Source organism: Cibotium barometz, chromosome 37 (assembly GCF_041138505.1).
Source record: "Cibotium barometz isolate CiBa-2024 chromosome 37, ASM4113850v1, whole genome shotgun sequence".
NCBI lineage: Eukaryota > Viridiplantae > Streptophyta > Polypodiopsida > Cyatheales > Cibotiaceae > Cibotium > Cibotium barometz.
In genome coordinates this window covers 29,020,281-29,044,811 of record NC_141082.1, presented here as the reverse complement: position 1 = coordinate 29,044,811, position 24,531 = coordinate 29,020,281, and the positions used below count along the sequence as shown (strand labels likewise).

Here is a 24,531-nt window from a genome sequence, read left to right as displayed (position 1 = left end):
TTGAGGAGGGGTGTCTCAGGATCTTTTGTCTCTCATGTCTTGTCTATCAGTCTTTATGTCTGTCTTCTAGTCTTGTCCATCTTGTCTTCTAGCTTGTCTCTCAATCCTTGTCTAGTCTCTCTGTCTTGGTCTTATCTTTTGTCATGTTATAGTCTTGTCTTTTGTCTTCCTCCTAGTGTCCACTTAAGGAGGGTGTTGGAAATAAGTGCACACTAGGTGTACTATTTCTCTAGTCTAGTCTCAGTCTTTGTGTCTTGAGTCTAGTGCCATGTGGCACCTCTACATTTATCCCATAAGTCAGTCTACTCAATCTTGTACTTCTCACCTATATATTGTAGGTGTCACATCAATGAAAGTATCAATCTTGGGTCTTGTCTACACTCATCTCAAGGTATGTCTATGGTTTGTGTTTCTTTCTAGTTATGCTCTCATTTCAGTTTCAGTTTCAGTTTTATCTCTGTCTCTCTCCCATTTTTCTACATCCCTAAAACCCGGTCTCCTGGGGTGAGAGAAAACTGCTCATGGCCTCGGCGATGAATAGGAAGACGTAAGGTGCCAAAGGACAGCCTTGCCGAACCGAGCGAGAAAGGGGGAATCTGTCGCCACAGGCTCCCTGAATGAGAACTTGGTTGTGTGATGCTGAGTAAAGTCTTGAGACTCCATGAATCCAGTCCATGGGGAATCCCATCCGGCTCATCGTGCCCTCCAGAAAGCTCCAATCCACCCTATCGTAAGCTTTCTCAAAGTCTAGGAGTAGCACTATGAGGTCTTGCTGCCACATCTTGGCTGATGCTGTCGCCTCCCAAAAGGTGAAAATGTTGTCTAGAATCCTCCGATCGTGAACAAAGCCGGTCTGAGTGTCATGAATCAAGTCTAGGAGAAAGGGCTGCAGTCTCCTGCTGATGGCCTTGGACAAGATTTTATAGGCGTTTCCTAGAAGAGTGATGGGTCTCCACTACCGGATCTCCAATCTGTCACCACTCTCCTTGGGAATCAAGTGAATCAAGCCCTTTGAGAGCCTCTCTCGCATGACCCTTGTAAGCATAATCTCATTGATGGCAGCTCAAGGGCTACCTTCCATGAGCCCATCCGCCCCCGGGAATTTTCCCCTGGGTAGTGCTATCATCGCCTCCGCCAACTCCTGTACTGTGAATGGCGTCAGTAAGAAGGACCAAAGAGAGGGGGGAACCACCTCTCTCATGTGTCACCAGACCCTCTTGTGCACTTCGATCAACTGTGGGGATAATGAGGCACCTGTGAGAAGAGAGCGGAAGAAATCAGTGGCAATGGCTCTCACATGGGGGTGGGGGGGTTAGAAACAATAGCTCCATCCTGGCCACGCAGCCTGCGAATATCCTCTCATCCTGTGGGGGCGGCTAACTCGAAGAAATCTCCTGTGACTATGTCCCCAGCCTGGGCCCAGAAAGAAGATTCTGCATGGTATTTGTACTCCACCCTCCTCTCCTCGATGGATCTAATCTCAGTGTGGGCGGTAGCAAGCTGACTCTCAATCCATGGGCTATCTGGGGAACGCTCCTAAAGACTATGGCCTTACCTCCTCCAAGTCTGTCCTTTGCTGCCTCTATCATGTTGAAGTTGCCACCTATGCACCAAAAGTCAGCTTGGGGACGGGCCTTCCGAATTGTGCTCCAAAAGAGGGCTCTACCCGCAGTGGCGTTCGGGGCGTAAACATTGAGGAAGCCAACGCTATCCTCTCCAATCAAAATGGCGATCCACTGTGTACGCCCTGAGATAATGACTCCTGAGCGTGTCTCACTGACATAGATGCAAACTCCTCCCTATGTCTCTGAAGGGCCGAAGGATGGAGACCAAAAAATATGACTCCTGCCCTTTAAAATCTTCCCACATCGGCGGGTACGCCCCTCTGAGAGATGATGCTCCTGAAGGGAAAGAATGTCAATAGGTCCCCCCACAAGGGTTCTCTGAAGCTCTCCTCTAAGGACACCTCGTCTGTGAAAGCACTTAGGCCGCCCTAAACCCTGTATGTTCCATGAGACAATCCGCATATCAATCTCTGTGTGAGGTGGAACTAGTGGAACTGCCCTCCACTCAAAGAGTCTTGGGCGAGGGTTTAGACGGGGAATAATCACAATCCGTCCTAGGGCAAAGGTGCGCCAAGTGGGCACAGATCTTGTCCTCCATGTGGTGCCACTCCTTCCAAGCACGAGAGTGTGCGCACTCCGGACTCCATCGATCACAATGGAGGTACCTGTAGGAGGGGGGGAGAGGTACTGCATGAAAAGAAAGAGCAGCACTTTCAGGTTGAAGGCCACCATCTCCCCGTCCTGGTCTGTGTGGGCTCTCATTTTAGTTGGGTTCACACTATAGAGAACCCTTGTATGTATTGGTTGAGTACCTTTCATATTATGTGTACTCTTATCTTTGTATATGGTGTGTTGAGTGTTGAGTGAAGTAGAAGAAGATTTTTAGCCTCTCACCTTGTGTGTTCTCTATTAGGGTTTTGTGAGTGTGTGTGTGTGCGCTTGCAAGAGCTCAAGCTCTCTTCCCCCCTGCATCTTTTCACAGCTCCAGGGACTAAGTGAGACTTGGAGTCGGTGACTGCCGCCATCCAGGGCCAGGCATTTGAGCTATCTCATCATCTTCACGATCTTCGCATCACCGACGTACTCACCCATCTTTGGCCACTGGCTAGGATGGAGCTTGGAGGCTCGAGCTGGCGCTATAACTATGCCAATCTCTAGAATGGCTGTCACATAGCCTGTCATTCCACTGGCCGCATATCACCCATGATCTCACCAACCATGCCAGTGGTATAAGTGTGGGGCCTATCCCCCAGGCGGGCCATCAGTGTCCACCGCCTCATTAGATGAGCTCGATATCTCAACACTCCCCCTCGAGCTCAACTCCATCTCATGTACACCAAGCGAAGCCCTGAATCTGCGGAGCTTCTCTGTACCCAATGCTTTGGTGAAGATGTCAGCTACTTGATCCTCTGTGCTGACATAAACAAGTTCAAGGTCTCCTGCCAAGACCTTCTCTCTGACGAAATGGTAGTGGACCTCTATATGCTTCGTGCGAGCATGAAAAACTGGGTTCCTGGCCAATTGTATACTGCTAATGTTGTCACAGAAAATGACAACTTGTCTATCCACTGATAGACCCAAATCTGCAAGTAGCTTTCTGAACCAAGCTACCTCACATGCTGCCATAGAAGCTCCTCTGTACTCGGCCTCTGTAGTGGATAGAGCAACCGTAGCCTGCTTCTTGCTGCTCCAAGTCACAGCAGCACTCCCCAAAGAAAACATGAAGCCACTGGTAGATCTTCTATCTGAGGTACTACCAACCCAATCAGCATCTGTGTACCCATGTACATATATCTCTGTCCCAGTTTCATAAAACAGTCCACAATGCAAAGTAGACCTCACATATCTCAGTATGCGTCTCAATGCATCCAAATGCGGTTTCTATGGAACCTGCATAAACTGACTCACCAACCCAACAGCATAGCTCAAATCTGGTCTGGTGATCGTCATATAGATCAAGCTTCCTACTATGCACCTATACATAGTAGGATCCTCCAAAATCTCTCCTGAATCTGCACTCAACTTGCCATTCTGATCCAATGGCACGAAAATAGGCTTACAGCCTGTCATGACAACATGTCCAAGCCATACTGTGTCTCTGCAGTAATCCAATACCATGTGGTGACCTAATCACCTCAATGCCCAAGAAATATCTGAGCTCCCCCAGATCCTTCATCTCGAACTTCTATCTAAGCAAGATCTTTACATCAAAGATCTCTGCATCATGGTCCCCCGTAATGATCAAGTCATCTACATAGATGACAACAAGCACAACCCCTCTATCACCATGTCTCACATACAACGAGAAATCTGCATTGGCTACATGAAAGCCAATAGTGACAAGATATTCAGAAATCTTGTCAGACCATGCTCTTGGTGCTTGTTTTAAGCCATACAAGGCTTTCTTCAACCTGCAAACATGCTCGGGGTGACTCACATCCTCATAACCAGGTGGCTGCAACATATACACCTCTTCTTGCAAATCCCCATGCAAGAATGCATTCTTTACATCCATCTGATGTAAAGACCATTGCTTTGACGCAGCCACTGCTATCACAACTCTCACTGTTGTCATCTTGGCAACTGGACTGAAAGTTTCCTCATAATCAATGCCATATGTGTGCGCATACCCTTTGGCTACTAATCTAGCCTTATACCTGTTTATGCTTCCATCACTGTTATGTTTTACTTTGTACACCCACTTGCATCCAATGGCTTTCTTGCCTTCAGGCAATTGCACTAGATCCCAAGTTTCATTTCCATATAGTGCATCCATCTCCTCATCCATAGCATTCTCCCAACACACATTTCTAACAGCCTCATCAATGCATGTGGGCTCTACAACCTGCACAACCTTTGCCATATATGCATAGTGATGTGCCACATAACCATCATAGGTAAACCTCTGCACAGGATTTTTCACTCTCCCAGATCTTCACAGCTTTTCATTCATGGCTTCCATAGACTTCTTTACACCAGGTGTTCTCATAGCTGGGATCCCAAGCTCCTCATCAAGGCTCATATCTGAGCCACTAGACTCTCCATCAACATGAGAATGCCCTGCAGAAATGTCAGGCATACCAAGGGGCTCAACCACTTTCTCTTTTCCTTTACGTGATGTACTAATCACATTTGCAGGACTGGTATTATGACGCAGCTTGCCACTCCATGGTCTATCAACAGACCCACTAGATGAGGACTCTCCTGGTCCACTCAAAGACTGTGATTGCTGACCTGCATTCTGTGCAACCACACTTCCACTCACATCAGCCCCAATAGCTTCTTTTTCAGCAGCATACTAGCTGCTCATCTCATCAAAGACAACATCTCTGCTTACCCTCAACTCACGTGTAGCAGGGTTATAACACCTGTATCCTTTTTGCTCAAGGGAATATCCAATAAACACACATTTTTTAGCTTTTGGATCCAGCTTAGTTCTCAGCTCATCTGGCACATGCACATATGCAATGCATCCAAAGACTTTCAGATGAGACAAATTAGGTTTTCTGCCAGTAAACCTCTCCTCTGGAGTTACATCATGTATGGCTGCAGTTGGAGTCCTGTTCATGATGTATACTGCTGTAGAAACAGCCTCAGCCCAATAGCTATGCGGCATATTCTTCTCTTCCATCAATGCTCGCGCAATCTCAGCAATGTGCCTGTTTTTCTGCTCAGCAACTTCATTTTGCTGCAGAGTGTATCTGCATGTAAACTGTATCCGAATACCATTCTTCTTCAAAAATTCAGAGAACTCATTGGAGAAGTACTCTCCCCCTCCACCTGACCTTAGGCACTTTATATATTTCCCTGTTTGCTTTTCAACCAAAACTCTGAAATTCTGAAAGTGAGTGAACACTTCACTCTTCTCCTTCATGAAATATACCCACACTTTCCTTGTGTGGTCATCAATGAATGTCACATAATACCTGCAGCCTCCTATAGACATGGTCTTCGTAGGACCCCATACGTCTGAATGCACAACATCTAGTGCATTTCTGCTCACATATCTGTTACGTGGAAATACATGCTTTGTTTACATTCAACGTAAACATTCTGCCCACTCTGTTGCCTTTTGCAACCAACCTGCACTTGTCTTTAAAGTCTTCAACATAACAACCATCAGGGTTAAACCGAACCTGCAAACCCTGCTCAATCATCTGGCCAACTGAAACCAGATTCTTTGTTATGTTCGGAACGTGAAGTACATCTGCAAGGTACTTCACTTTGCCATCCTGCATAGACAATGGCACATCTCCAACATGGACAATTGGATGAGCAATGTCATCCCCTGTTTCCACAAAACCTGGTCGTTCAAGGTTTTTCATCTTCTTGAACCACTCCCCATGACTTGTCATGTGGTTTGAAGCACCTGAATCCATATACCATACATCATCTTTTTGTGCTGCTTCAACATTTTCAGACATGGCATTCACGACATGTTGCATAACAAACAACCTTTCATTATCCTCATTGTTCCTGCTTGAGGATGCATAGTTGTTCTGCTGCACTTTCCCATTTTGCATGTCAGCCTGCTTCTTATAACATTCTGCCTGCACATGTCCAGGCTTACCACAATAAAAGCATTCACATGCATCATTATATTGCCTTTGCCAATTTCCACGTCCTCTTTGACTCCCCCTGTCTCTGAATTTGCCTCTTCCACCTGTGTGTTGTTGATGTTGTTGTTGTGTATTCTGGGACTGTTGTTGCTGCTGCTGCTGCTGCTGGCCATAATTCTGATTACTTGTTCGGCCACCTCCTTGACCGCGTCCACGGCCTCCTCTACCTCGTCCTCTACCTGAACTTGTGTAGAAGGCCTGTTGCTCTGAACTGTTTTTGTTTTGTGAAGACTGTTGGTCTTCACCCAAGCTCTTGTCTTCTATAATTAGCATAGACACCAAATCTGTAAAGTTGGGAATGTTTTTCCGAGTTTGAATAGACGTCTTGAACGGCTTGTATTGTGGCCCGAGACCACGTAGACAGACTTCCACCTTATTATCATCATCTACTGACACACCAATAGATGCAAGGGATTTCACAATACCCTTTATCTTCAATGCATAGTCATTCACAGACATGCTCTTTTTCTCCACAGTATGAAGTTCATTCTTCAACTGTATCTTATGTGCCTTGGTATTTGTTTCATAGAGTTTTACCAAGGTGTCCCACGCCTCCTTGGGAGACTTGGCATCCTGAATGTGCCCAATCATGGTGTCCTGTATACTAATGGAGAGCCAATACATAACTTTCCTGGCTCCTTGGTTCCAGTCTTTAAACTCTTTCACATCTGCCAGCAGTCGGATTTATGTCCGGTATCTCCGGTGCCTCTTCATGCTCACCTTCTATGTAGTCCCAATAGCCCTTTCCCATCAGGAAATTCGTCAACCTGAACCTCCAAGCATGGAAGTTGTTCTTATCAAGCTTCTCAGTCACAATCTGGGTTATGCCATCATTTGACATCTTGCCAGACACACAATTTTACCAGAAACAGCATCTGGTTTGTCCTGCACAAACTGCTATATTTCTGCAGCGGTACTGTAGTACTCTCAAATGTCACAACCAGTGACCTCAATATACATACATACACCTAATGGCAACTGTTGACCTCTTTGCAGCACCCACAGTGTCTGCACAGCCAATCTGTCTTCCTGCAGTTCTCAAAACAGAGTTCTGCAGAGAATCGATGACTTACCCGCAGTGCTCGAAATCGCCTGCTTTCTGGAAAACGGAGGTCCAGACGCGCCAGAAACGCGTTTTCGGCCCAGAAAATGTTGTCCGATAGAACAGTATAGTTGTCCTATAGCTTTATTTTCGCGAAGAAAGCTCCTCAATCAGAGATCGTTTGCCGGTGCCTCTCGTAGAGCTCTCGACAAGGGTGTAGTCACTAACACAAATAGGGAAGAGTAGTTGAAGCTCTTACCCTCGTACCGCTTCCTGTGGTTCTCTTGCTTGCAGCTCAGCCCTTAGCATGAACCAGGCTATGATACCATGAAAAGATGCAGGGGGGAAGAGAGCTTGAGCTCTGGCAAGCACACATACACACTCACAAAACCCTAATAGAGAACACACAAGGTGAGAGGCTGAAAATCTTCTTCTACTTCACTCAACACTCAACACACCATATACAAAGATAAGAGTACACATAATATGAAAGGTACTCAACCAATACATACAAGGGTTCTCTATAGTGTGAATCCAACTCAAATGAGCTGGCGCTATAACTATGTCAGTCTCTAGAATGGCTGTCACACAGCCTATCATCCCACTGGCCGCATATCACCCATGATCTCACCAACCATGCCAGTGGTATAAGTGTGGGGCCTATCCCCCAGGCGGGTCATCAGTGTCCACCGCCTCATTAGATGAGCTCGATATCTCAACAAGTGCACTCAAAGGGAAAAACGAGATCATTGTGTCATTCCTTGGCGTAGAGGGTCTGGAGTGGTGGAAAACCACGCATACCCGAAGAGGTGCTAATGTCTCCTCAAACATATATGTCCCTTCCGCTAGAAGACAACGGAAGAAACTATAATCCACTGGTTGCCCTAAGATCCTGGGGAGCCCACCTAGGGACTCTGGCGGGAGGGCCCTCATCAGGCAGGCGGCTCAACTAGCTTAGAGAAACGATTAGTCAATCGGCAAATGGAACTTGTCCGTTGCCTCCGCTCCAGGTCGGGGGCTGCTGGGGAGCGACGGGAGTGCTCTGGTGGTGAGGCAGAGGGAGGGGGGAGGGTGCGCTTTGATGCGGAGGACGGGGTTGAAGAAGCTGCTGTGGGAAAAGACGGGGGCGAGGAAGGAAGAGGAGGGGGAGGGTGCGGGGGAGGAGGCAAAGGGGGGCGGGGGGGCAGAGAGGCTAGAGAGGGGTGCTGCTAGGAGAGATCCATTGGAGAGGAAGGCTGTTGGGAGAGGCTCACTAGGGGCTCAGTGGGGTATGTCGGCCTCATTGGGTGCTGAGAGTCGAGGGAGGGCTCCCGATGGGGAATCGATCGCCAGAACAAAGGGGCCGGAGGGACCCGCTCAGTGTTAGGAGGGGGCCCGTCTCGCCAACTGGTGGGTGCTGTGGTAGTGCTCATAACGGTTCTCTGACAGAACCGAATCCTTTTGTGCTTTGCCAGCTTGGTGTGCCTGCCAACGGCGCTCAGCCCTGGCAGTCGGCTGACGGCCGGGTGCAGGCCAACCGTCTACCACTCTCTGGTAGTTGTGCCATCCGCGGCCGGAACTTGATGCTCCGCTGCTTGAGAGCCTACCGCTCTCTCAACCCCTTGGTGAGGATCTGAATGGGGTAGGGGGGGGGGGGGGGGGGGGATCGCTGGTGGCAGTCTCGTGGACTGACTTCGAGGGCAAGCCGTGGCGAGATGGCCCATATGTCGGGGCAAATGAAACACTGGCCTGGAAGGCTTGAATGCTCCACTTGCTGAAGGATGGGGTCTCTTGGAGGCACGTGATAGATATAATGTGAGGCACGGAATCTGGTGAGGCAACACAGATGTGGAGAGATGAAATCCCGGCTTCTTGTGCAAGGATTGAGGCAGTTGTGGGGGGGGATTCACTCCGACGACCTCTACCAAACAGATTCCAAGATGGTACATTGACACTGTCCACTCTTTAGGATTGAAAGAGCTGTCTCCCCCTTTAGAGGGGAGCCCTCGCCGTTCTTGCCGACTGTAGGAGCGGAATGGTGACGAGGACAATTTATGTGTGAACTATGCTATTATGTCATGGATTGTCAAAGATCGGAAGCCTACCACACTGAGCACATCCAGAAGACTAAGGATGCTCTCTCATCCACTTTCGAGATGACTGGCATGGGCTTACTCCACTTCTCCCTTGGACTAGAGATATTTTAGACAGAGACAGGTATCTTTATCTCTCAGCAAAGGTATGTCCAAAGAACTTTTAGAGTCTTTTCAGATGAGCACTTGCAAGCCTGTGTCAACACCCATGGATCCGAGATCTTGACTTACTGTCAGTGATGGTACAGACCTAGTTGATGCTTCTTTGTACAGGAAGCTTGTGGGTTCCTTAATTTGGTTGTTGAATACCCACCTAGATCTCAACTTTCCAGTTGGTTTATTAAGTTCCTTCGTGTAGACATATGTGAAATCCCGTTGGTTTGGTGCAGTTCGCATCTTGAGATATCTTCAGGGTACTCCGGATTGCGGCATCTTCTTTGGCCATGTTGATGATAGAGGACAAAATCAAATCAGTTTACAGGGATTTGGTGATCCAGACACCAGGAGGTCTACTACAGGATGGTGTTTCACTCTTGGATCCAGAGCTATTTCATGTAGTAGTAAGAAGCAGCCTACTGTCGTGTTGTCTTCTACAGAGGCGGAGTATAGAGCAGCTTGTTCAGTTACCTATGAGGCGATTTGTTTGCGGTGTTTACTTGGGGAGATTGGGTTTCTTCCGAAAAATCCTACCATCATCAGATGTTTGGCGATTGCACGGAATCCCGTTTTTCATGCAAGGACCAAGCATATTGAGATCCAGTACCATTTAGTACGGCAGAAGATTGCATCGGAGGAGATCGATCTGACCTACTGTTCGTTGACAACAGACAATACTGTAGACTTGTTCGCCAAGCCTCTTCCTCACCCTTCTATTGCCTCACCCTCCAGCATAGCTATTAGGTCACATCATCTCCACCCAAGGTCTGGCCCCAGATCCTTAGGCTTCGACCTCCACTCAACCCCAAGGGCACCCAGGTCTTTGTTGGGCACACTGGCTATCTCAGGTGGTCCATCCACATGTATGCAGATGTTGCTCTTTTCGTCACCCGCCTGGTTAGTCCCTCCACCCCCTTCCAGTAGTCCATCTCTGCTGAGTCTACTGCATTCACTACTCTCAAAAAGCATCTCATAGAGGCACCCATCCTGATTACACCTGATTGGTCAATAATCTTTCATGTGTACACCTACGCCAGTCAAATGGCTGTTGGAGCAGTTCTGACAGAGCATAGTAATGAGTTCCACGTCGACCGACCAATCTACTATGCTAGCCGGATCAACACAGCAGAGCGGAATTATTGCACCATTGAACGTTCTCTACTCCGGCATCTGGTGAGCGCATTTTCCACTCCGGCATCTGGTGGCCTTCCATGTTCATGGATAGCAAGGCCCACGTCAAAGCATGTGACACTTGTTAGAGATGTGGGCCCCACCAATCTAATCGCCTGCTGTGCAAATTTACTTGGTTTGGTCTCCATTTGAGCATTGGGCCATCGATTTCGTGGGTCCCATAGGTCCACCATCACATTCCAAAAGGTGCCATTACATTTTGGTGGCCACGAACTACATCACCAAGTGGACAGAAGCAAAAGCTACAAAGGACTGCACCACACAAACAATGGCCAAATTCCTGTACGACCACATCTTCACCCGTTTTGGTTGCCCCTTGGAAATCACCAGTGACCGAGGTTCTCACTTTGTGAATAAACTCATCACCACTCTCCTAGCAAACCACCAAAGTTTGCATAGAAAGTCCTTTGCCTACCGTGACATGAAAAATTGATATCTTTCATTTTCAATTTTGTGCATATTTTGATGGTTTCTCAATGGTAATAAGGTGGAAGCTTGTCCAAGAAGATTGAGGTGCCCACAATGGCATAACGGCGTGGTGATACGGCGGCTTGGCGGCGGCTATCCTGATAACAGCATTCTATCTTCAAATATAATGGTTTTACTTGATTTAGGGTGCACACATTGTAAATGCCACAAGTATGCTTGATAAATACTTTGGTATGGTAGATAGGCTAGTGATGTGGAAAATAAAAGTGGGCCTTCATGCTCACATGGATTTTAATTGTATTATTAATATAGTATTCACCATAAGGCTACAAGTTGGGGAGTGTGGAAGGCATGTGGAGGAGTGTGTGTAGGTGCATAATTGGGAAAGATTCTTCTAGAATGCCTACATGGAAGAGGAGAATTCCGCCATGTGTAAGTGGGATCTCCACCTACATGCCACTTAGACTTGGCTATTATCTCATCATACTTTCAAAGTCAAAAAGTCTTCAATTTAGTAATCAATAGAAGACTTAGCCTAAGAGAACAATTGATGGTGACATCTACCCCTATGTCACTGAAGGGTTGAAGATTTTTATGTTGTAATTTGTAACAATGGAAGAGAGGATGATTCTCCACCTATAAAAGAAGCCCTCCTCTCCCTTTCAAATCAAGGAATGAGCCTCCTCAATTGAGCATTTTGTGTCATTGCCATTCTCTTATCTTCAAACACTTTCTTTACATGTGAATATCTCATTTAGCATTAGCTCCTCATGCTTAACCCAATTTTGGACCTCTTTGATGATTCATGATAAGTGGGATAAGGAGTTATTATCTTGGCGGGCCTGTGACTTCTCAAGGTAGCCCTTGCCTTATTGCCGCCCTCCTTTGGAGGTACCAATGGTTTTAGCGGTAATGAGCATGTGGAAAGACTTTGGGGACCATAGGTAAATTTTTACGATGGTCCGCTGAGCAATGTTAACCCTTATCGTCTAGCTTGAATCATGAAGGAGATGAGAGGCAAGAGGCTATGTGAAAATTGAGGTTTCATGCAAAGAGAGGGAAGTGCAGTTTTTATGGTCGAATACCCAAATTTCAACCAGTAATTACTCATCACTCGGGTATTGGTTTCTAAAATTGATCACATGGCTAGAAAGCTCTTTATATCCTATTTTCACTCATATAACTAATTTCTTAATCCTTTACTTCATTGATGATCAGAATTTCTTCCAAGTTGCTAACTTTTAGGCGAATTTTGGCAGTTTTATAGTCCTATAGTAAAATGATCATAACTTTTCGCTCGGTTACCCGTTTTTGAAAGTTTTTATATAGACGCAAAGCTCTCTTCAAGCTCTACGCACCTATGTAATCCTCTTTTGCACAGTCTATATGGATTTAAAACTGCAATTCTCTGTGTATCTCTGTTTTTATAGACTTTTGGCCATTCTTTCTTCTTAATAATGATTAATTTCTTCTAATCTCTTATCAAAAGGCAAATCCCATGTGTCTTATCCTCTTGTAAGTGATTGCTATATTCTTTTGCTTTAATATGCTCCGTCCAAATCGCCCAATTCGAAGGCAAATCCCATGTGTCTTATCCTCTTGTAAGTGATTGCTATATTCTTTTGCTTTAATATGCTCCGTCCAAATCGCCCAATTCGAACGGATGAACCTTACCAATATTCCCCGTATGTTTCCGTTCATATAATTCTGAGTCGGAAGATTTTCTTCCAACAAAGAATTGCCCTCTTGTTTGGAGCTGGCAGAATTGCTCTCTTGTTTGCAGCTCCAGATTGGCAGAAATTCTTGCTTCTCCGGAGCCTTTCATCTTTCCTTCCATGAATTATGATCTCACCTTTCATACAAGTGTGTTTTGATTCTAAGAAGTGACCGAAGTCAAAACCCCAACTATGTGTCACATCTTTTTGGTGGAGACGGCGGGCATGTTTTACTTAGAGTTATTCTATTTTAACCTCAAGGTCCCGCATGATTAAAGGAAAGTTATTTTAAAATAAGTAAATTTTCCTCGTTGCTACTTATCTTTTGGTGCAAGATGTTTAACATTCCGGTGTTCCAAGGATTGGAAGGAGAAGACCCGGGGAGTTATCTCCGAGAGTTTAACCGAGCATGCCGCTTGACGGGTTGGTCTATGAAGGAGAGGGCAGAAATACTTCCAGATTTCTTGGAGGGTGTGGCCTTAGCTTGGCATGAGGCTTTGCCAGAGGAGTCCAAGAATGATTAGGAAAGGTTGACCAAAGCAATGAAGGAGAGATTTGGGACAGTGGAGTCACCAAATGCTTTACTATTGCAATTGGATCAAATTTTCCAAAAGGAAGGAGAGTCAGTTTCTGCCTTTTCAGTGAGGTATGAAGCCTTGTTCATCAAATACCAACAAGCTGCTTTACATGTTGTTGCTTCTTCTTCTTCACCTTCTATGGGAGATTCAAAGAGTTCTTTAGCAATGGAGCACCTTAAGATGAGCAAGTTTATCAGGGCTTTGGATCCCCACTTGCATGGAAAAGTTCTTAGCAAAGATCCCACTAATTTTAAAGAGGCTCTTCGTATTGCTTTGAAAGAGGAGGCCTCTCTTCATATTGAGTTCACATTCCAATCTTCTTGGAGTGCGCCGATCCCACCCACGAGTAGAGATAGCCTCAATATCTCAGGTATAAGCTCCATCCTTGGATTATAACGTTACACAACTTATGGCAGAATTTGCTGATTTGAAGTTACACTTAGTCAATGCAAGGCCACCTAGGATTCCACGAGTTGAGGATAAACCTAGGGATAGAAGTAGTGTCACATGCTATGAATGTCAAGAGAAGGGGCACTATCGCACTGAGTGTCCAAAATTAAGGAAAAGAGGATAAAAGTTTAGTACTTTTAGAGGAAACATGCTCAGAAGAGGAAGAGGAAACATTGATGCCATTAATGGGACAAAAGGGGTCGCAAAACTAGAAGCCAGGAAGAAGAAGAACAAGAAGATAAATCTGAAGAAGAGGAGAAAAATAAGAAGAAGAAGAAGTCGTCTAGGAGAAAAATTGGACAATCTAACTTTCCTCTTGGACAAGGATCTCTTAGTTATGACCTCTTAACAGATCTTAGGGAGAAAACGGCACAAATCACATTTGGGCAGCTTTTGGCACTCTCTCCAAAGCTCAGAAAGGAATGGGGTAAGCTGGCTAGCACAAGGGAATCTAAGAAAAAGAAGAAGAGGGATAATGGGACTCCTATGGCTCAAAAGGTGGATATTGATGTAGGAGATGATGTGCCTGTGATTGATGTCATCATTGAGGGGCAAACAATTTCTAATGCATACATTGATGGAGGTGTGTCAATTAATGTCATGAGTGAAAAAACAATGAAAGATGCTGATTTAAAGTTGTCTTCTACCAACTCTCCCATATCGCATTCAAACTTACTGATAATACTAGGGTGAAAACCTTAGAAATTGTCAGGAATTTGGGAGTGGATGTATGTGGTATTTCTGTGCCTACAAGGTCATTCTTACAAAGCCTGATGCTAGGGTTTATCCATTGATATTGGGTAGGCCATGGCTTCGCCAAGTGAAGGCAATTCAAAAGTAGGAGACAATAGATCTTATTCTACAAGGTGAGAATAAGAAGGTCCACTACAACATCAAGAGTCATCGCAAGAAGGTGGTAAGAGGTGAACCTTCAACTTCCGAAAGTTCAGAGTCAGAGTCATCCGATGAAGAGGAGACAAGTGGTAGCTCTGAGGATTCCATCTCAGAAGGGGAGGTGGAGGGAGTTGCATTTGGTCTTTCCCTGGGAAGGGATCGAGGGGATGCTGAAGACAATGGAGCCTTGGAAGGGGAAGCTTCTTCAACCATGTTCAAGAAAGAAGATATGGACCTCACTAGTCTTCATCAACAGAATGAGCTTCTTCTTGATGAGTCCATAGCAGGTACTGAAAGGGAGAATTACTAAAAAATGTTGGATGGATTTCCTAACCTTTTTGCAAACAGCTACTCACAAGTATGCCAAGTTACTCTAGTAGAGCACAAGATTGATCTCAAGCCCCAAAGTAAGCCAGTGGTAGAGCGGCTAAGGCGTTTGGGAGTAGTGCAAGCGGAGGTGCTTAAGAATGAGGTAACTAATTTGCTTGAAGCTGGATTTATTTTTCTAGTAGAGAATTCAGAGTGGATTTTTCCAGTTGTAGTTACTCCTGAAAAGAGTGAAAATGGTGTGTGCGTGTGGACTTTCGCCCTCTGAATGCATGCACAAAGAAGGATTATTATCCTCTACCCTTTCAGGATGAGATTTTGGATCAAGTTGCAGGTCATGAGTTGTATTCAGTGTGTGATGGATACTCTGGATACTTTCAAATACGGATTTGTGAAGAAGATCAAAGGAAAACCTCATTTATCATCCCTTGGGGAGTGTATGCCTATAGGGTGATGCCATTTGGCTTGACCAATGCACCAGCAACTTTTCAACGCTTCATAAGTCAGGTATTTGCACCTTACTTGGGAAAGTTTATAAGGGTCTTTTTGGATGATTTTTGCATTTATTCAAGCCGCATGGATCACTTGGAAAAGTTGAGGTTGGTCTTGCAAAGTATTGATGATGCAAAAGGGTGTCTTAATCCTGGAAAATGCCGCTTGGTACGAAGGAAGGTGGTTCTCTTGGGACATGTTATCTCAGAAGAAGGCATAGAGATGGATCCTGAGAAGGTGCAGGCAATTGTGGCCCTCCCACCACCTACCAATGTAAGGGAGGTAAGGAGGATTTTGGGTAAAACAAAGTATTACCAACGCTTTGTTGACATGTTCTCTGAGAAGATGTATCCTATAAATCTGTTGACAAAGAAGAATGTTTCTTTCCAATGGAGGCCCGATCAAATTCAATCTTTTTGTTTGCTCAAGGAATGCATGAGTCAAAGTCCAATTGTGCAGCCTCCTAGGTGGAGGGAGGACTTTTATGTGAACCCAAGTGTCTCATCACATTCAGTGGGTGCTATACTCTTGCAAAAGGGAGAGCAAGGGCTTATGCAACCAGTGTATTATGCAAGCCGACAACTCACTGCTGCCGAGGAGAGATATGGTGAAATGGAGAAAGGTGGTTTGTCTCTTGTTTTTGCAGTAAAGAAGTTCAGGTCATACTTGTTACCTCGCTCTTTTTTCTTCCTCACATCTCAACTTTCTTTACAATTCTTGGTCCACAAACCCAATCCTGCAGGAGGGAAGTTTGCAAAGTGGATTTGTGAGCTTTAAGAATTCTCTTTCACTTTTATTACAGAAAACACCACTAGGACCTCTCTTGCAGATTTACTTACAAGGAAGGAAGAGGAAGAAGGAACAGGAACAAAGGAAGAAGTATATGAAGATTTAGAGACACCACCAACTGCTTTCACTCTATGAAGTATATGAAGATTTGGAGACACCACCAACTGCTTTCACTATGCATTTTGATGGAGCCTTTAGCCCTTCCAGGTAATGTGGGGATGGGGGGATAGTTTTATTTGATCCAGAAGAAAAAGAGGTATGGACTAAGGATAGGGAATTTCCAAAGGCTATATCAAATAATGTGGCTGAGTACAATGCATTAATTTGGGGATGAGAAGATTGCATAAAAGATGGAATTAAAGAGGTAGAGGTTAAAGCAATTGGTCATCCGACAAATGAAAGGAGAATATAAGGCAAGGAGTTCTAATCTCCAAGAATTGTATAAAAGAGCAATGGAGCTAAAAGAAGCTTTTGAGTTTTGTAAATTTGTGCATGTTAACAGGAAGGATAATCAAAAGGCTGATGAATTGACTACTAAAATCTTGGCTTCTTTCAAAGTAGCTACTCTTGCATTAATGGATACATGTTGGCCTGAGCTCCAAGATGTTCAACACTATTTAGATACAGGACACTTCCTTCCTGGATTGAATCCTCAACAGAAGCAAAGGCTTACAAGGGAAGCTCATCCTTACACAATTCTAGGGAATGTTCTTTACAAGCAAGGTAAGGATAAGATTCTTAGGAGGGTAGTGAGCCTGGAAGAATCTAAAAGGATTATGGAATTATGTCATGAATGTTCAGGTCACTTTGCCTCAGCCAGCACAACTCGGAGGATCCTTAACACAGGGTATTATTGGCCTCGACTCAGCAAAGATTTCTATGAGTGGTGCAAAAGCTATGAAGTATGCCAGGCATATGGGTATAAGCAATTGGTTCTCGGACCCTTAAACCCTGTCCCAGCATATGGTCCATTTGAAAGGTGGGGACTAGATTTTGTGGGTCCACTTCCTCGTTCCTCACATGGAAAGTATTACATATTGGTGGCCACAGATTATGCAACAAGGTGGGCAGAAGCAAAGGCCATGGTCAATAATAAAGCAGTGGCTGTGGCATCCTTTCTCAGGGAATACATATGTGCACGATTTGGGTGTCCATTAGAAATCCTTACGGATAGGGGGAGGTCTTTTAGGAATGACTTGATTGAAGCTTTGGTGTAGAAATTAAAAATAAAGCATGCTATGTTAACTCCCTATTATCTCCAATATAATGGTTTAGTAGAAAAAACTAATGGACTACTTTGTGGATCTTTGTCTGAGCTAGTGGATACTATGAAGAGAAAGTGGGATGTGCATTTGCCAGAGGTCCTATGAGCCTATAGGACAACTCACAAACTCTCTCTTGGTTTCACACCTTTTCAGTTAGTTTATGGAATGGAGGCTATTTTGCCAATAGAATTGGAAATCACAAGCCTTCGCACATCTTTTGCACGCTTGAATAATGAAGAAGAAACACATGCCCAACGCCTAGTACAACTGGAGACCTTGGATGAGAGGTGACTTCAGGCACTTTAAAATTTGGAGGCTGCACAACAACGGCACAAGGCAAGGCATGACACTCTCACGAAGAAGAAGAAGAAGCCAGAACTCAAGCAAGGAAGCTTGGTTATGAGGTATGATGGCCGTGTGGAGAAACGGCTAAATAAGAAGCTTCTTCGACGCTGGAAAGGCCCCTTCAGGATAAAGCAAAAGTTCAAAAATAACACCTATCTTCTAGAGGATGCAAGTGGCCAGGATGTTCCCAGACGTGCCAATGAGTACCGGCTAAAGAAATTTTACTCTCGAGCACACCATGGCCAGCAGATCCCCAAGACAAGCATGGAGGATCTACTGGGGGGGGGGAAGATGTGACATGAAAAATTGATATCTTTCATTTTTAATTTTGTGCATATTTTGATGGTTTCTCAATGGTAATAAGGTGGAAGCTCGTCCAAGAAGATTGCGGCTCCCACAATGGAATAACGGCATGGTGATACGGCGGCTTGGCGGCGGCTACCCTGATAACAGCATTCTATCTTCAAATATAATGGTTTTACTTGATTTAGGATGCACACATTGTAAATGCCACAAGTATGCTTGATAAATACTTTGGTATGGTAGATAGGTTAGTGATGTGGAAAATAAAAGTGGGCCTTCATGCTCACATGGATTTTAATTGTATTATTAATATAGTATTCACCATAAGGCTACAAGTTGGGGAGTGTGGAAGGCATGTGGAGGAGTGTGTGTAGGTGCATAATTGGGAAAGATTCTTCTAGAATGCCTACATGGAAGAGGAGAATTCTGCCATGTGTAAGTGGGATCTCCATCTACATGCCACTTAGACTTGGCTATTATCTCATCACACTTTCAAAGTTAAAAAGTCTTCAATTTAGTAATCAATAGAAGACTTAGCCTAAGAGAACAATTGATGGTGACATCTACCCTTATGTCACTGAAGGGTTGAAGATTTTTATGTTGTAATTTGTAACAATGGAAGAGAAGGTGATTTTCCACCTATAAAAGGAGCCCTCCTCTTCCTTTCAAATCAAGGAATGAGCCTCCTCAATTGAGCATTTTGTGTCATTGCCATTCTCTTATCTTCAAACCCTTATTCAGACACTCTCTTTACATGTGAATGTCTCATTTAGCATTAGCTCCTCATGCTTAACCCAATTTTGGACCTCTTTGATGATTCATGATAAGTGGGATAAGGAGTTATTATCTTGGCGGGCGTGTGACTTCTCAAGGTAGCCCTTGCCTTATTGTCGCCCTACTTTGGAGGTACCAATGGTTTTAGCGGTAATGAGCATGTGGAAAGACTTTGGGGACCATATGTAAATCTTTACGATTGTCCGCTGAGCAATGTTAATCCTTACCCTCTAGCTTGAATCATGAAGGAGATGAGAGGCAAGAGGCTATGTGAAAATTGAGGTTTCATGCAAAGAGAGGGAAGCGCAGTTTTTGTGGTCCAATACTCAAATTTCAACCAGTAATTACTCATCACTCGGATATTGGTTTCTAAAATTGATCATATGGCTAGGAAGCTCTTTATATTCTCTTTCCACTCATATAACTAATTTCTTAATCCTTTACTTCATTGATGATCAGAATTTCTCCCAAAGTTGCTAACTTTTAGGCGAATTTTGGCAGTTTTATAGTCTTGTAGTAAAATGATCATAACTTTTCGCTCGGTTGCCCGTTTTTGAAAGTTTTTATATAGGCGCGAAGCTCTCTTCAAGCTCTACGCACCTGTGTAATCCTCTTTTGCACAGCCTATATGGATTTAAAATTACAATTCTCTGTGTATCTCTGTTTTTATAGACTTTTGGCCATTCTTTCTTCTTAATAATGATTAATTTCTCCTAATCTCTTATCAAAAGGCAAATCCCATGTGTCTTATCCTCTTGTAAGTGATTGCTATATTCTTTTGCGTTAATATGTTACCCTCGGGCGAACGGCCAAGTAGAAAGCACGAACAAGGTGTTGTGCCATCTGCGGGAGAAAATGTGCTATCACCAATCCCACCAATGGCCACATGCCTTGCTTGGCCCCCTATCGTACCGCTTTTAAGGTCACCACACAGAACACTCCCTTTCTGTTGGTGTTTGGCATGGAAGCAACTTCTCCATTCGAATTTAATGGTGGCTCCCTGTAGATTGGCTTTGATCGCTTGCCTGGCTTCTTGCATCCTACTCTGTTTCCACCTCTGGTTTCTAAGAAACCCACGCCAACACCGCTCTTGCCTTGGAAGCTGAATAGAATTGGCGGAAGACCTGGCATGATCACCACTTGCGCTGACCTGCCTTCATCAAAGGCGACCTTTTCCTTGTCTATCAAGCCTGCTACATAAAAGATGCCAAGAAGTTGGTGCCAGCATTGGAAGGCCCGTACAAAGAGGAGGACATCCTACCCCAAGGTGTTTGCACGTGCACTCTATTCGGCAAACCTCCTCTCCTTGTGAACGGGTCGAGGATCAAGCTTTATCTTCCCCCCCTTGATGGACGCTTTGGCCACAAGGCCTGAAAACCGATTTCAGCTGGTCGGGATGGTGCCTTTCCATCCCAAACAAAAAAAGAAAGAAAGAGCCAAAAAAAAAAGAGAGAAAAAAAAAGGGGAGGGGGAAAAAACAAAAACAAAAGAACAAAAAAAAGAGGTGGAAGTCTTGAAAACTGGTGAACGGCAAGCTTCAACCTGCTCCGAGCGTGCGTGCCTACTACTTGCTGGGAGTGCCTGCTACTTGCTTTGGGTGTTCCTGCTACCTTGCTGGGAGTGCCCGCTTCTTGCTCTAGCGTGCACGCTACGTTGTAACCTTGTGGGTGTGCCACAACCCCTCCAGGCATGGGTGTGTCCGTGGTGTTCAAGTGGACGTCCACGCATCCAGCATGGGGTGTGTTCCACTTTTGGTGTGTCCATGTGGCCATTCACCAACATGGGCATGCCACAATTTTGGTGTATCCATAAGGTGTGTCCATCACACCCATATCCATGCACCAACATAACAGTGCCACCATATGCCTCACGGGCGTGTCCAGAGATTGCCCAAGCCCCACCATGTCACCTTGTGCATGCACCAACATGGGCATGCCACCATATGCTTCCCTGGGCCGTGTCCACAAGAAGTCCAAACCCCACCACGTCGCCTAGGGCCATGCACACCTTGCATCCACCACCGCCCTCTGCACCTCCCCACATGCATCCATGCCTCCCCACCAACGGCAGTGTCCATGTCCACCTCTGACCCAGATGTGCCTCCTTGTCACTTCTCCACGTGTTCTCACTTGCCATCGCCATAATTACCATGCTTTTTTTTAGCTTTCCTGCACAACAGCCCCCTTCATGCTTTCACGCCTGTTCCATCATCCCTCCCTATTCTGGTTTTGTGCGTTAGGACTTGTGTTCCTCAAACTACCCCTTCTTTGGTCCTCATCTTCACTTCCATCTCTCAGGTCCCGAACTCTCTGAAATCATTGGTCCAACCCATCCTTCCGTCTTGGGTCTCCGTTTGACCTCCATGCACACCGGTGTACCACTTACGCAACTCAGCACCCATGTCACCACCCTCCTCACCCCCATTGCTTCCACACCTGTCCAGCCTCGCATGTTACACTTGTATGCTCTTTTCCACTATTACTTTCTCTTCCATGCTCCACCCTCTCCACCCCGGCCCCTTTCATCCACTTCCGCCACAGAAGCCTAAGTTTACCCTTTCCACCACCAGGCAGCACAGAGTGTCGCAGGACAGTAGCAAGATGATAACTGTCACAATACAGCAGAGACAGGATGGCCAAAAGTCCCAGCCAGTCAGTTGACAAAAACCAGGCAAGGAGCAGGATCACGCTAGCAGATGGAGCAGAGGGACTCACTGAGGCACATCAACTCTCTCTCTCTCTCTCTCACACACATACACACACACACACCCAAAAACATGAAAAAAAACATGCATGCAGTCATCATATTTAAGGGAGGCAGACTGCCAGCATAAGACCACTCCCACCCCTTTTTTTTCCACCAATAAGGGCCTATGACAAGGTAAGTCAGAGTTCCCCCTCGTGTATCGTTTAGGGAAAGATTCTGGGCCTATTGTTGCTAGAAGACCATGTTCATACCCTGTCTTACCGAGGGTGCAAATTGAAGGGCGGAGTAGAACAAGGATGTTCACGATAACTTGCAAATCAACTTGGTAAGCTAGCTTTTCCTAGGCTGGTTACTGATATCCCCTGGCCATCCCATGGGCAGGGTTGGATGGGCAAGATAGCCCGACCGCATTGATGACCACTGATGTATAGAGAGCTATCTGTAACCAGCCTGCCTTTGGTACGCTATATTTTTCCTCACACCTGTGCTACTGGTCCCTTTACCCTATTATGTCATAAACTTTGCTTGGTATGATAAATATGATTTGTTTTTAAAACCCTTGCAGCTGTATAAAAAAGTAGAACTCTTAATGTGCAGAGATTCTTAGGAAAGTGCGCTTTGACATTGACACATTTTCTCCAAAGTAGTAGCAACAAAGATGTGGAGGTAGAACTCCAAGAAGTTGAATCTGGTAAAATATTCTTACATTTGGAGTGGAGAGACCCATCTCCTTCTGATCCACAATTTTTGTAAGAGAAATTTGCAGCAGAGCTGGCTAGAAATTTTGTGGGTAGAGCGAGCGTGCACACGTGTGCACATACACATGCAGGTGCACAACCTTTTTGTGGTATGATTGTACAGCTATTCTTCCATTTTGGTAGTTTCCTTGCAAATTAGACTGCTAGAAGCTGGTCAACAGGTTGCAACAGAAAGCAAGAAGCACAGGCAATGATGAGATGCGATGCAACATTTCGGCCAGTTTAACATGTCAGACAATTTGACATGGCATTGAAGAGTTTTGTATGATTGCTGTAAATTTAAAGATTGAAGAGTTCTGTTTGATTGCTGTAAATTTAAAGATCCAAATGACAATTTGTCTGTGGGCTCTTGTTTTGTGTGGTTATCAGAACCCACCACCATACTGATGTACAGGCTCAATATCATAAATAATGTGTGTAAATCACCAAAAGAAAAGTTTCATTTCACTTGCATTGGCTAAGGACTTTGAGGACAACTTCAAGGGAACACGTTCCCGAGAACTTCATGGGGTACATTAGAAGCCTTTGCAGATTTGCTCTTCTACTTGCCCCTCCACTAATAGGGCAAAGGTGTGTCCACAGTGTTGCCATTGAGTCTATTTTGGGCTTGTTTTGCAAAGATAAGACATTGAAATAGCTTTTTCTGTGCACACTGTCTATGTATGCATTGTATCAAAGCGGTTGTGATTTTGCTGTCTAGCCTTTACTTTTCATTACACAGTGCTCTGGCTCAACTTTTGATCTCTATGCTTACCTTAATAAAAAGGCCTTGACAAAGGAAAAAAGCCTCAACTTGAGTGTCCTAAAGGTGTTCTTGGGAGTTTCTTGTAGTGTTGTAAACCAAAGTTTCAATCATTCTTTGCTTGCCCATTTGTCATCTCACAACCCACATTGAAAAGCTTAGTGTGTTTATAGACTCTACCCCCTTTTCCCTTTTCAGGAAAGGGTAGTTTTTCCTTGAGTGTATAAAGCACCTTAATCTTTCAAAAATAGCATAAATCTGACATAAAAGATTTTTAGAGTCAGGGGCATGAGGAAAATTTTCCTCCCCAGAAAGTGGAGAGTCATATCAGTGGCAACCATTGTGTAGTACAGAAAGAATGTCGCGACGAGCATTCAATTGGTGCTCTTAATTGACAACTGTTTAGACTACTTTCCATGGAAACAACCAAATCAACCTGTTGAACAGAATCAAACATCATCTCTTCCATCAACAAACCATTATCGATAGTAATAACATTTGATCTATCAAGAGGCAACCTTTCAAAATCATGTAGCCATTTTTTATATTGTTGTAAAAGGTCTTGCATGTGTAACAGAGCTTGATTCTCAAATATAGAATGAAAAACACCAATGTCAGCACAACTTCTCTGTAAAGCCATGCAAAAAAATCATCTGAAAGTTTGGTAAAGAATTTGTTCGAAAGTTGTCCAAGAGATATAGGCTCATATAAAAGTAGAATAATGATAAAAAGTTGTTGCAGTTAGAATCATGTCTCTTAAAATGCAGCTTCTTAAAGATACATATATTACTCCTTATCACTCTCCAACATTTCTCTAGCTTCACATGCAGCCTTAAAACATGGATACAAATGTTCATTCACTATTCGTACTTCCTCAAAATATTTATAACCTTTACACACTGTAACATACGTAGATAATATTACTCACCTACACTCAGACTAACATTACGCATGTTCTCAAGCTAACATTACACATACATCTAATCATATTTTTTCTTTTTCTTTTAGTCCATGAATGAAGCGATATATTCTACACTCACTTGCAAGGAAAATCAACAAATAGCAAGCTATTTGCATCTCCATGCAATCGATTAGCTCTAAACCATTCGATGAGAGTAGTTCTTTGGTTTTTATCATGCGACTAATTATATCACACAAATCATCATGATTATTGAATATAATATTATTTTGCATCGAAAGATGAACATGCAATATTTGTATAACTGGATTTTTATCATGTAAGTCATACTAGTATAAGCACCAACTTGCCTCTAACACAGACACGTACCGTGCATCCAAATATTGAATGACCTCATCAA

The 24,531-nt window shown here is 44.5% G+C and overlaps 1 protein-coding gene across 2 annotated transcripts in view; it reads left to right on the top strand.

Annotated features, from left to right (window-relative positions):
* The window catches only part of LOC147617134 (synaptotagmin-5-like), a 91,000-nt gene extending 68,079 nt beyond the window's left edge, over positions 1-22,921 (top strand). The window contains exons 13-14 of one of the 2 annotated variants that reach the window (XM_086776728.1): positions 22,094-22,171; positions 22,310-22,413. In XM_086776728.1, coding sequence (XP_086632854.1) covers positions 22,094-22,126 — 33 coding nt within the window. In that variant the 3' untranslated portion in view covers positions 22,127-22,171; positions 22,310-22,413. Of the gene's footprint in view, positions 1-22,093; positions 22,172-22,309 lie in introns of both variants that reach the window. The other variant, XM_086776727.1, reaches the window with a different exon arrangement.
* The last annotated feature ends 1,610 nt before the right edge of the window (positions 22,922-24,531 follow it).